Consider the following 12,338-nt stretch of genomic DNA (forward strand, 5'->3'; position numbering starts at 1 on the left):
CCAATGAACCCTGACACAGTAGGACTGAGACCCTCCTGAGAGCAGGAGAGACTAAGCATGACTGAACACTACCCCACAGGCCTGCCACAGCCCACATCTAACAGGAATAAGCAGCTCTTTCTCAGAGGAGCTCTAAACACTGTCCTGGACCTGGGTTCAGGCCTGCCAGAGCTGGACAGTTGTTGGGTCTGTGAGTTCCCCTCATCCAGACCTGGGGTCAGAAGCCCCTGAGGCAACTAATGAGAAGCTTAAGAATATCCACTCTGGATTTCCCACACCAAAGGACATCCAGGAGCTACACCAACTGCAGGGTGAGAAGGTGGAAGCTGGCAGCAAGTGTTGCCACTAGATTCTTCTTGAAGTGGAAAGAAAGAACTTCTGAGAATAGCCAGACCCACCCTCCATACAAGTCATGAATTTTCAAGCCACTGTGGTCAAGTCTCAATCCTAAGTGTGGCAGCCAGGGAAGATGAGAAATGAGGAGGCAGGCACAGGGCATCAGCAACTTCACAAATAGGACCGCTGATGATCTAGTCCCGGCCCCTTGTTTCACAGATGGGAAAATGAGATCCAGGGTAAGTGGGCAACTTGCCCCACTGTACCCAGTGAGCAATGGCAGTGTTTGTGAACTCAGGTTGATTTTAATCTTAAGAGGTTTAGGGATGGGCATTAGAGAAGGGATCCTCTCAAATTCTGCCAATTGGCATTGAGAATTAAGAACAAATATGCATAGGTCCAATTTTTTTTAAGTTTATTTATTTTTGAGAAAGAGACAGAGAGAGTGAGGGGGAGGGGCAGAGGAAGAGGGAGAAAGAGAATCCCAAGCAGGCTCTGCACTGTCAGCATGAAGCCCGATGTGGGGTTCAAACTCATGAGCTGTGAGATCACGACCTGAGCCAAGATCAAGAGTCAGATGCTTTACCGACTGAGGCACCCAGACGCCCCAGGTCCACTTTTCTGAAGGAGAAGGTCCACAGTGTTTGTCAGATTCTCTAGGGGGTATAAGACTAAAGAAAGGTAGAGAGAATGGAAGAGGCCAGGCCAGGGTCACATGGTGAGTCACTGCAAACCTGAGACTACCACTTGTGTCCTAGATTCTCAGTCACTGCCCTACACTTTCTCTCCATGGGAAAGGCCATTTTCTTCAGTGCACCAATGTATCAGATTGGTTCAATAAACCAATGCACCAGGTAGGACTAGTCAGTGGGAAGACCATGGTTTCCAAAAGGTGGAGGCTCTGCTGTCCTGCTGGCATTGCTCATGGACACTAACAGAGAAGAACTAGGAAAGACCATGGAACTACACGAGAACCATTCACTCCTGAGCTGTGCCCAGACGATCCCTGAGCAAGATGAAGGCCACGGATCCATGGCATCCAGAACGTAAATGCATTTCCAGTAAGACGTACTCTGTTCTTTGGTTCCGATTGTTGATGCACGTCATGCTCAAGTCTTGTATATGCTTCCACAGGCTCCACTGGATACTGTGCCAGCCTTGAAAGAGTCAACTCCCAAAGCAAATGACAGATTGATTGAACACAACAGCAAAGTATGAAAATTAATTGAGATATTTAATAGACAGTGCAAACCATAATTTCATCTGAATATAAATGTATGCACATGTTTCCAATGAGTTATCTATCAGTTATCACAAACAGCAACAAGGACCTTAGAGCTATGTTAGAAAAATGTATATAGCTGGAATTTAACTCTACAATCTCACTTGCTCTCAAGAACACCATTCATTTCAAATCAGTGTCACAAACTCCAAAAAACCAGGGGAGTACGAGTGAGGGGTGGGCAGAGTGGTAAACACAGGGGCCAGTATACAGGTGATGGACAGAAATACAGCTCTCAAGGAACCCAAATCAGATGCATTATTACAGCTAAGGACAAGGAAAAGCCTATGGCTTTAAAAAACGACTCTTCTGCCAGTACCATACAAGTCTCACAGAGATGTGCGACGAGTCAACTGACTTAAAAGGACAGAGGCTACATTTTCAGATCATTTCAACTGCACACGGTCGACCCTTTCCATTGAGGTTCAGCAGTGGAGTTAGCGTAGTCCAGAAGCTCAATGTTGGATTTGCAAATACAGTTTATTTTACAGAAATTCAACATTATAAACAGCAGGCACCTCCCACCCACCCCCCGCCCCCCACCCCCCTCCCCATCCCGCTGGGTGCAGACCATGCTATGCAGAGAGTGAGCAGTGATGTGGCCTTACTGCTTTGGAGGGAGATTCAGGAGCGATGGAACCTGCCTGCACCATGTCCTGCCTGCCCCACACACGCACATGCCTGCCCGCTGCACAGGCCACCAGAGTCTGTCTGGGCCCAGCCCGCATTGGACCAGTTAAATGGATCCAGCCCAGTTCTCCAATTCCTTCATGTCGTCCTCTTCTTCTTCCTTCTTCTTGGCTGTGTAAAGAAAGAAAGGGCTACTTAGAAGCTGGTTACAGTGCTCTCAACACATTCTGGCTGGGTGCCAGGGCTGTGCCACATCATGTCTACAAAACAGCCCTGCCCTCACACCCAGCCTCGTGGCCAAGCTATCAGCAGACTGTTTCTCTGTGCCTGAAAGCTGCAGCATAAAACTCCTGATAACAGGCATACCAGTTCCCAGCACCTCCCCTCCACCAGCACTGAGGCCAGGCAAAACAAGAAGGATTCTACACTGAGAGTCTGTCAGACTTCAGGTGAGGCTTCCATCCAGAGCATTCAAGGAAGAACCCCAGAGGAGATCTAATCCTTGCCAGCACTCCCCCTCCACATCAAGTGGCCTGAACCACCTCTCCACACCCACTAGTGCCCCTTAAACAGTGTGTGGATGTGGACCCCTTTGCCTGAACCCACCACAGGCTGCTGACTCAACTTGAGGGACCATTTCTTCTCTGTATGTGGGAGGGTAAGAGGACAACAGCCTGGTTACACTGCTCCCTGGGTTCTCCCTCCATGACAAATCAAACTGCTATATCTTTTCTAGAAGTCTGGTGTGGAATATTTCTACCAAGGGTGAAAAATGGAGGAGGGAGGGGGAAGAAGGAGCAGGCAGAAGGAAACGAAGGTTTTATAGAACCAGGTCTCTAAAAAAAGCCAAAGAAGTTTCCTTCCCACAGTGGCTGCCTCGGAGGCCCTAAGTTTTTATAGGTGTGCACAGAACAGGCTATTAGACAGAGTAAGAGCTATCCTGGAATTAAACTCTCACATCTTCTCCCAGTGCCTAGAGCTTTGTCTTGTTTGGTGACATAGGAAAAATCATTCTGGAATAATAATTCTCAACTGGGGGTGACCCCCCACATACTCTGCAGGGGACATATGGCAGTATGGAGACATTTCTGGTTGTCACACCTTGGAGAGGACAGAGCCCAGGGGTGCTGCATAAACATCCATAGTGCATAAAACAACCCCCTTCCCCCAACCCAAAGAATTACCTGACTGTGTTAATAATGCCGAGGTTAAAAAACACTGTTCTAGAGAAAAACTAGGAAAACACAGGTGACGTTGTCTCTATGGCCGTCAGAACAGATTTTATGTGGTTCTCAATCCTGGGCAAACTCAGGACCCAAACTGACACCACCACATGGCATCAGGGATATGTCATGACTGGGTAAGAAATACTCACTGGGTTTTGACGGTAAGGTTATAGAGGGAACATTTGGTAGAGGGACTGTTTCGGGTCCACTGATTTCCAGCAAATTCTTGTCTAGCTCCTCCTGTTCTAGTTCTTCTAATTCTGCCATGAGCTCATCCTGGTAAAAGGAAACACAAGAGTGAGAGAGATGTCCCTGGGAATCCTAGCCCCTGCAGCAGTACCTCTTTCCTGATGGCTCAGGGGACACATACCCCTTCGAAGATGGTCAGAAGAGAGATGAACTCCAGGTCCACACTCTGTGATTCAAACCCTAAACATGGTTCTACTGGTGAAGCTAACACACCAGCAAGCAGTTATGGAGTCTATATCCAGGGTCCTGCACTAGCTGTCAGCATTTTGAGAGAAGGGATTATACACTTGATCTTAGCCAAAAGGCCGAGAAGCGATTCAGAGAAGGGATCATGTATTTTCATTCCTATTTCTTTATCTCAGAACTGGGCACACTCCATGAATGTTCAGGAATACTTGCTGAATTGAAATTGACTTGACTAGTCCATCAAATTTTAGTCTGACAACATGAAAACCCTGGTGCTGGGAGCCACAGGTGAAAGCCACAGGCTGTACTGTCAGCTACACCACGGGAATCAGCATGAAGAGGTCCAGTGGAGAGGACCTCACCTTCAGTGGCCTCAAATCTAACACAGAATGAAATACCTTCAACAGGGCCTGTTATTGGATTTTAGAAAGCTAAGAGACCCAAGATCCCAATTGCTACAGCAGAAACCAGCAGGTGGCCGAGTTCCAGATGGATCCCTCAGGGGTCAGATATAAATGCTCCTTCCTTGGCTTCATCTTTACCTCAAATCAGAGTTGCCTGAGGGCAAATCCTGTACCAGGGAATGGTCACCTCAGTTGCCACAGCTCTGAGCCTAGGGTCCACCATGAAAGGTGTAAGATAATTATTTACTGAAACCAATTACTGACCCGAAGCCTGCTGAGGAGTCCCTATGAAAGTTCCTCTACTCAACCTAAACTTCTACACCAAAGAGTGAAAGCATCTCTAAAAATCCAGAATTAGGGAGAGTTAATACCATGCCCTGTTTATGTCCAAGTCTCTGGAGGGATGAGAACTGGTGATTTCCAAACCACATACACCCTACTGGAGAGCCTTCAACAGCACATCAAAAGGTGGCTTGGGTGTCATTTGTGGAACTTGTGAGAACTGCATGAAACCACTCACCTCATCAAACTCTTCTCCAAATCCTACAGGTTTTGAAATAGCTGTTGAAATCTCCTCTGCAAGTTCTTGCTGGTCAGCAATGTCCTGCATTAACTCATCAACTTTATCGATGTCCCTTCAAACGAGATGGACAGATGTAATATTAGACATTCAGTCTGTGTGAAGAGGGCCTACGAGGCAGGAAGAGAAACCCCACTCCACACAATCTGCTTCCTAGTGCTACTCTCTATACCCACTATAATTACTCCCTGTGAAGAATTACTTTTTTGTCTTTATTGTCTTCCTCCCCCTTTTAAAACAGAGAAGCACAGAATCAAGAGGATGGAAGTATTCTTAGACATCATCTACTCCCAACACCCTAAGGAAATAAGGCTTAGCAAAGTTAGATGCCACATTCATGATCTCTCATGTAAGCTAGTAATAAACATGTCAAATGAGACTACAGGACTTTAACTCCTGGGCCAGTAAGCTCTTCTTCAAGCTCAAGGGCAACTCTAACACCGCACAGGGGGAGATAAAATCACAAATCATAAAATATAGCTGTGCCACTTGACAGTTCTCAAATCCACTTATGAGCCTCCACCAGGCTCCAAAAGAAAGGCAAACATATAGAATTATTTTCTATATACTATCAATCTTATAAATAATCAATATAATAAACACACACATATTTCAAAGTATACATAGTGGTTCACTGAGACGTGCTCTCTGCTGGGCATCTTGGAGAACATAGAAATTTTTTTTAATATTTTATTTATTTTTGAGAGAGAGACAGAGCATGAGTTGGGGAGGGGCAGAGAGAGAGGAAGACACAGAATCCAAAGTAGGCTCCAGGCTCTGAGCTGTCAGCACAGAGCCTGATGTGGGGCTTGAACTCACAAACCATGAGATCATGACCTGAGCCAAAGTCAAACGCTTAATTGACTGAGCCACCCAGGTGCCCCAATACTTCACTTATTTAAAGGCTACTTTTCCTGCAACCCCACATTTCTAGAGCAGAGATCAGCAGACTTTTTCCATAAAGGACCAAAGAGCAAGTATCTCAGAATTTGTGGGCCATACAAACTCTGTCACAAACCTGCTGTATACCACAAAAGCAGCCAAATAGACAGTATGTAACTTAATGGGCACAACTGTGTTCCAATAAAACTTTATTTACTAAAATAGGTGGCAGGCCCATAGGAGGCATCTTGCCAAACCCTGTTCTAGAACATGGCTAAGTACCCCAAGGAAGTAAAAAAGGGCTTCAAGTACCCAAATATATGATCCAAGTCCAAGCACTGCAACAAATGCAGAATTTTGTTCATGGGAGAGGCTCTCATTTGGAGTCTAGTGTTACTCTGGCCTTTAATTACAACTATAACAAGGGTGGCTATCTAGTTTCTTAGGCCACTGTATGTGAGAAGTAGCCACATAAGGGAAGGATTGCTGAGGTCAAGAACATCGTTTTTACAGATATATGTTTTAAAGTAATCTCTAGACCTAACATGGGGCTCAAGCTCACAACCCAGAGATCAAGAGTTGCATGCTCTACTGAGCCAGTCAGGCGCCCCAAGAACATTGTTAATATGACAGCCAAAGACAGAGCAAGGGGGGAGCCAGAAAATTCCATCAAAAGCAGATGTAAAAACAGAGAGATCCAAAGTCCTCAGAAGCACCAATCTTTTCAGGATCCCTACAGCATCAGGAAAAAGCCCTGGACAGTGATTCTAATCCCAGTTCTATCCAAGCTCACATATAACCCGGGGCAAGTCACTTCCCCTCTCTGGGACACAGCGTCCCCCTTGATAATCAGAGGCCTGGGCAAGAGGACTTTCTAAGGACCTTTCCAGCAAGAAACTCTGCTCATCACAGTTAACTCTGAATTACTCAGAAATACAGTTTCATTCCATGTGATCTGCTTCTATAGGCAACAGGATACAGGATCCATTTTAGGAGTTCCAAAAAAGAATGCAAATTAATACAAATTCAGATGTTTGAATGGGTAAGTCAAGGGGTTGCCTAAGGCCTTGTCCTGGGATTGAGGCATTCCAGGGCCAGCACTGCCCTGCCACACGGTGCCCACCCCACCAGTGGGTGACCACGTACATGTTGTCATGCGCAGCCTTCATGGCCTTGGCAGCATAGCCCATGTTCTTGAGCACCTCCGTGTTGGTATTGGCGTTCTCCAGGGCCTCTCGCTGAAACTCAATGGTTGATAGTGTGCCGTCAATCTGCGCCAGCTGCTTTTCGTACCTCTTCTTGCGCTTCAGTGCCTGGAGGGCAGCTGCGTGGGGGTAGAAAATAGGGTTTCAGAGAGCCCAGATCAGAATATCTTCGAGTTCACTTGAGTCTTCTCCCTAATTATAGTAGACGCACCTCAGTTGCTGCTTTCACTATAACACAGGGTTAATAATCTCTTCTATGCAAAGAGCACATTCAATTTTCTAAAAAAACTATACAAAATTCATATACTTCAAAATGCAGCAAAGCACACAAGCAAAAGTTCACACTGTGTAACCACACCCCACAAATCAAAGAATGGAGAGGCACCCAGATGGAGGCTGCGTTTTGAGGCCATACTGCCTTAGGTTCAAACCCCAGCTCACAGACTTAGGTGAGCTACTGTGCCTCCCTGATAGGTTCACTGTGAGGAGTAAATGAGATAATATATGTAAACACTAGCACAACATTAAACAGAGCGGACACCCAGAAAACAGCACCTCTAATTATTATAAAGCAGCTTTTAAAGTATCATTTTATGCTAACTAAATTATAAAAACAATAAATAATTACTATACTAAATACTGGACCAGTTGGGGTTAAAATGCTCTCTCACCCATAGCTGACAACTGTAAATTGATACACTGCTTCTGAAAAGCAACATGGCAACATATAGCAATAGCCATAATGATGTTCCTGCCTTATGACCCAGTAATTTCCTTCTGGAAATGTATTCAACAAAAGCAAAAATCCTCATGCCTAAAGATGGTTACTATAGCATTTTCTATCACAGAAAACAAAACGCAACTAAAATAAAGACAGAACTCCCTATCAGGGACAAATCTAGAGTCTGACCATTTGGTCAAGTCAATGTCATCATCTGTCTATGCCTCCTGGCATGTCTATGCTTCTGTCTACGCATCTGTCTATGCTTCCTGGATCATTGGTTCCTGGATCCAGTCAGGGTAAGCAATTTGACCAGGTGCATTTGCGGCAGAGCAAGAGCCAAAAGCACATCTCCCTACTCTCAACCCGGGCTTTGTTCCCCTTACTGTCTCCCCGCTTTCCACCAGAAAGTATCTTTAGTATACATCTTAGATGGTTATCAAAGCCAGAAAGAAGGCTCAACCACAGACTTAAACATAAGAAATGGGCTGGGTCCGGGAAGCTGCCCAGCCCTACCTTGGCCTGGACAGCGCTAGCCTTAGACACATACGGACACACATATTATGCACCCACACACACACTCCGCATGTCCCTGAGTTCCAGACCACAGCCATCTCTGGTGGGCTCTCAGAGACATGCAACTGCCCTCCCTACAGGGCTGTGGTTTCTATACATGTCACATGAATAGGTTCCATGCTCCTTTCACTCATGCTCCCTGTTAGCCTAGGATTACATCCTTAAAACCATTTGCCAAGGGAAAATGGCCTTGGCCTGCACATAAGCAGTCCACATTTCCTCTAAAAGCAGCAAACAAAACCACCAGGAAAATTCCTCCAGCCAAAGCATAAAGCAGGCTAATGAAAAACGGCAAAAAATCTAAAGAACAATGAAATGTGCCTATACTTAAAAGCTGACAAATGGGGCGCCTGGGTGGCTCAGTCGTTTAAACGTCTGACTTCAGCTCAGGTCATGATCTCACGGTTCATGAGTTTGAGCCCTGTGTCGGGGTCTGTGCTGACAGCTCAGAGCCTGGAGCCTGCTTTGGATTCTGTGTCTCCCTCTCTCTCTGCCCCTCCCCCATGTGCGCGCCCTCCCTCTCAAAAATAAACATTAAAAAAAAAAAAATGCTGACAAGCCATTCAACCTATTTCCCTTGATTCCTGTGTGAATGGCCTATGACATCAAGTCATACCCAGGTGTCCCCAAGACTCCTCTGAATGAACCCCTTCAGCTGCTAATACTAAGTCATACATGCTATAAAAGTACCTCACAAAACGGCAACTCTTTAAGGTAGAAATGTCCACCCTCTGGGGCACCTGGGTGGCTCAGTGGATTGAGCGTCCAACTTTGGCTCAGGGCTCAGGTCATGATCTTGCAGTTTGTGAGTTCAAGCTCCACGTCAGGCTCTGCGCTGAGCCGTCAGCACAGAGCCTGGAGCCTGCTTCAGTTTCTGTCTCCCCTTCTCTCTATCCCTCCCATGCTCATGCTCTGTCTCTCTCTGTTTCTCAATAATAAATAAACGTTAAAAAAAAAAATTAAAAAAAAAAAAAAGACCACCCTTTTTAGCTGACGAGGAAACTAAGGTTCAAACTCAGGTTACCTGGTAGTAAGTGACATAAGAGATTAAGTCAAGTGCGGAACTCCAAAGTCCATGCTTTGCCATTCTGTTGCACCTCGCATTTAATGAAAAAGGTAGGATCCTGCCCTGGAGGAGTCATCTAGTCCGGCAAAGAATGTCAAGGAGACCGTGGAAACACAGAAGAGGGAGTGCAAATCCAACCACATCATTCCTTTGCTTAAAAACCCTCATCTAGGGGCGCCTGGGTGGCGCAGTCGGTTAAGCGTCCGACTTCAGCCAGGTCACGATCTCGTGGTCCGTGAGTTTGAGCCCCGCGTCAGGCTCTGGGCTGATGGCTCGGAGCCTGGAGCCTGTTTCCGATTCTGTGTCTCCCTCTCTCTCTGCCCCTCCCCCGTTCATGCTCTGTCTCTCTCTGTCCCAAAAATAAATAAAAAACGTTGAAAAAAAAATTAAAAAACAAAACAAAACAAAACAAAAAAACCCTCATCTACCTGTACCCAGAAGACAAAGCCTCCATGTGATTTAATTTAGCCGGTAAGATCCTGCAAGGGACTGGGGCTCTCACCACAGGTCAGGTTCTGGGAGCCCTTTGCCAATGAACATCACGACAGAGGGAAGATCTCCTGGTATGTAAGTGCTCAGGGCCCGGAGCTGTTTCCTTGTGTTTTCTTTAGTGCCATGCTGCCTTTCCACAGAAACTCAGACACATTCTAATCAACAAATGATTCTCAAACCTTCTCAGACCACAGATGCCTCTTTCCCAGGTCCACCTCAGCCATCCCCATCACCCACGGAATACCCCAGCCTATAAAAACTTGTCTGCCATGTTCATGAGTAAAGTGAACAAGGTTGTCTGACTGGCTGCTGTGTGGTAAGTAAACAAGATGGTTGTGGCAGTCCTGGCCACCTTCTTACTTAACAAAGAGATTGGAGCTGAGAAAGGTGAAGCGACTCATCCAAGTCACACTGCTATTTTGTGTGGAGGGGAGGGTTCAACCACTGGTCTGCATAAACCCCAAGGCCTCTGCTCTTCCCACACAGGCTCAGAATGATGGCAAGTGACACTGGGACAGTTCTTAAGCATGAACAATGAGATGACACATCTGCCTTGCTTTTCGGTGCCCTGAGTATAGCAGAGGCCTTGATTTTATACAGTCAGCTACATTCTGATTTTTTTGTTTTGTTTTCAGTTTAAAAACAAATTTCTTCTTCTTTTTCTTCTTCTTTTTTTTTTTTTAATGAACTCTTGTATTGAGGGCTGACTTTCAACAGATGGCAGTGAGGGAGCTGTTCTGCTACATACAAAACCCCAACCCAGAAAGAAGCAGGTCGTCCATGAATGGTTTAGCACCAACTTCCCCATACATTCTGATTTTTTTTTAAATTTTTTACGTTTATTTATTTTTGAGAGACAGAGCATGAGCAGTGGAGGAGCAGAGAGAGGGAGACACAGAATCCGAAGCAGGCTCCAGGCTCTGAGTTGTCAGCACAGAGCCTGATGCTGGGCTCAAATCCACAAACTGTGAGATTGTGACTGAGCCGAAGCTGGACACTTAATTAGCCAACTGAGCCACCCAGGCGCCCCACATTCTGATTTTTAAAATCAAAGTTATTCTTTCCCTATTAACATCACAGATTTAGAACTGCTTTAACTTTTTTTCTACTAGATTTTCAATTGGCAGTGACTCCTTACATGCTAATCTTACATTTCTCTGATCTCCACCCTACTTCTAAACTTCTCTAAGCGATAAATGATATGGAAGCAAATACCCAAACATACCAGGGAGGTAAGCAAGGGTCCCCCATGAATGAAATGTTTATATTTTTCATGTTTACAGACCAGCACAGTGGCTAGTACATAGTAAGTGCTTCATACGTATTAAATCGAATCTCTAATTTCATCTGTATTTAAATTTTTCATATATTTTATGCAAGGTTCTTCATGTGTGATGCACCCACATTTTATCACTTGTGTACTTCTGACTCAAAGGAGAAATGATAACGTCTCATCGAAACACTGGCTAAAATGACCATTTGGCAGGATTCTTTCCCTGCGTTCCTCCTGCAGGAACTTCTATAATCACATGCCCTACCCTCTCTTCTCACTGAAAAGTGTGTCCTGAGACTGGAAAAAAGGCCTGAGCAGAGCCTTGTTCTCCAGGGTTCCCATTCTGCCTGCAGGGTTCACACAGTCTCTTCCTCTCCATGTAGCAAACTCTCCAGGATGGTGTCTGGCAGGACATTTGATTTATCTATCCCAATCTAATCCTGTGTGTACCTCTCAACCAGTTAAAAATTTCAAAGAGAAGGGGTACTTAATTCATTTTCTCCCTTCATACATGGTTCATGAGTAAAGTAATCTTGAAATTAGACATGGGGTCACCATTTGGGCTACAAGATATATAAACATAAATATTCACAGCACTTAAACTACTCTGTTATCTTAGAAACAGTGTGGCACAGTGGTGAAGTATAACTTAGGCCAAATTAAAGGAGCAAAGTGCCACTTTTCCTGCATAGTTACACTTAAAAGTAAAATATCATCCATCCCAACCTTATTTCTGACCACAGAAACTTAGTTCTTTTTTCTCCTTTTTTCCCAAATGTTTATTTACTTGGAGAGAGAGAGAGAAAGAGTGTGTGCCTGCATGAGCAGGTGAGGGGCAGAGAGAGAGAATCCCAAACGTGCTCCACAATGTCAGCACAGAGCCCAATGTGGGGCTCGATCTCACGAACAGTGAGATCATGACCTGAGCCAAAACCAGGAGTTGGAGGCTTAACCAACTGAGCCACCCAGGTGCCCCCAGAAATTTACTTCTATAAGTAGCCAAAGTTTAAAGGGCCAAACACAATGTTTTACATAAATATATGCTGACTCTTAATGTCTTACTTTATATGTCTCTAAATTCCTAACGGTTGGGTTAAAAAACAAAAACAAAAACAGTACTGGGTTCTCATTACAAGAAAAAACAAACAACTGTGTGAGGTGATGGATATTAAACTTACCGTGGTAACCATTTCACAATACACACATACATCAAATCATTATGTTGTATAC

The 12,338-nt window shown here is 45.1% G+C and overlaps 1 protein-coding gene across 1 annotated transcript in view; it reads right to left on the reverse strand.

The window, feature by feature from the left end:
- Window positions 1-1,549: 1,549 nt before the first annotated feature.
- The window catches only part of CHMP4B (charged multivesicular body protein 4B), a 53,883-nt gene continuing 43,094 nt past the window's right edge, over window positions 1,550-12,338 (reverse strand). The window contains exons 2-5 of the mRNA XM_049650004.1: window positions 6,922-7,099; window positions 4,834-4,948; window positions 3,624-3,750; window positions 1,550-2,419 (exon numbers count right to left, since the gene is read on the reverse strand). Coding sequence (XP_049505961.1) covers window positions 2,355-2,419; window positions 3,624-3,750; window positions 4,834-4,948; window positions 6,922-7,099 — 485 coding nt within the window. The 3' untranslated portion in view covers window positions 1,550-2,354. The remainder of the gene's footprint in view (window positions 2,420-3,623; window positions 3,751-4,833; window positions 4,949-6,921; window positions 7,100-12,338) is intronic.

This window comes from Panthera uncia (genome assembly GCF_023721935.1).
Source record: "Panthera uncia isolate 11264 chromosome A3 unlocalized genomic scaffold, Puncia_PCG_1.0 HiC_scaffold_11, whole genome shotgun sequence".
Classification (NCBI taxonomy): Eukaryota; Metazoa; Chordata; class Mammalia; order Carnivora; family Felidae; genus Panthera; species Panthera uncia.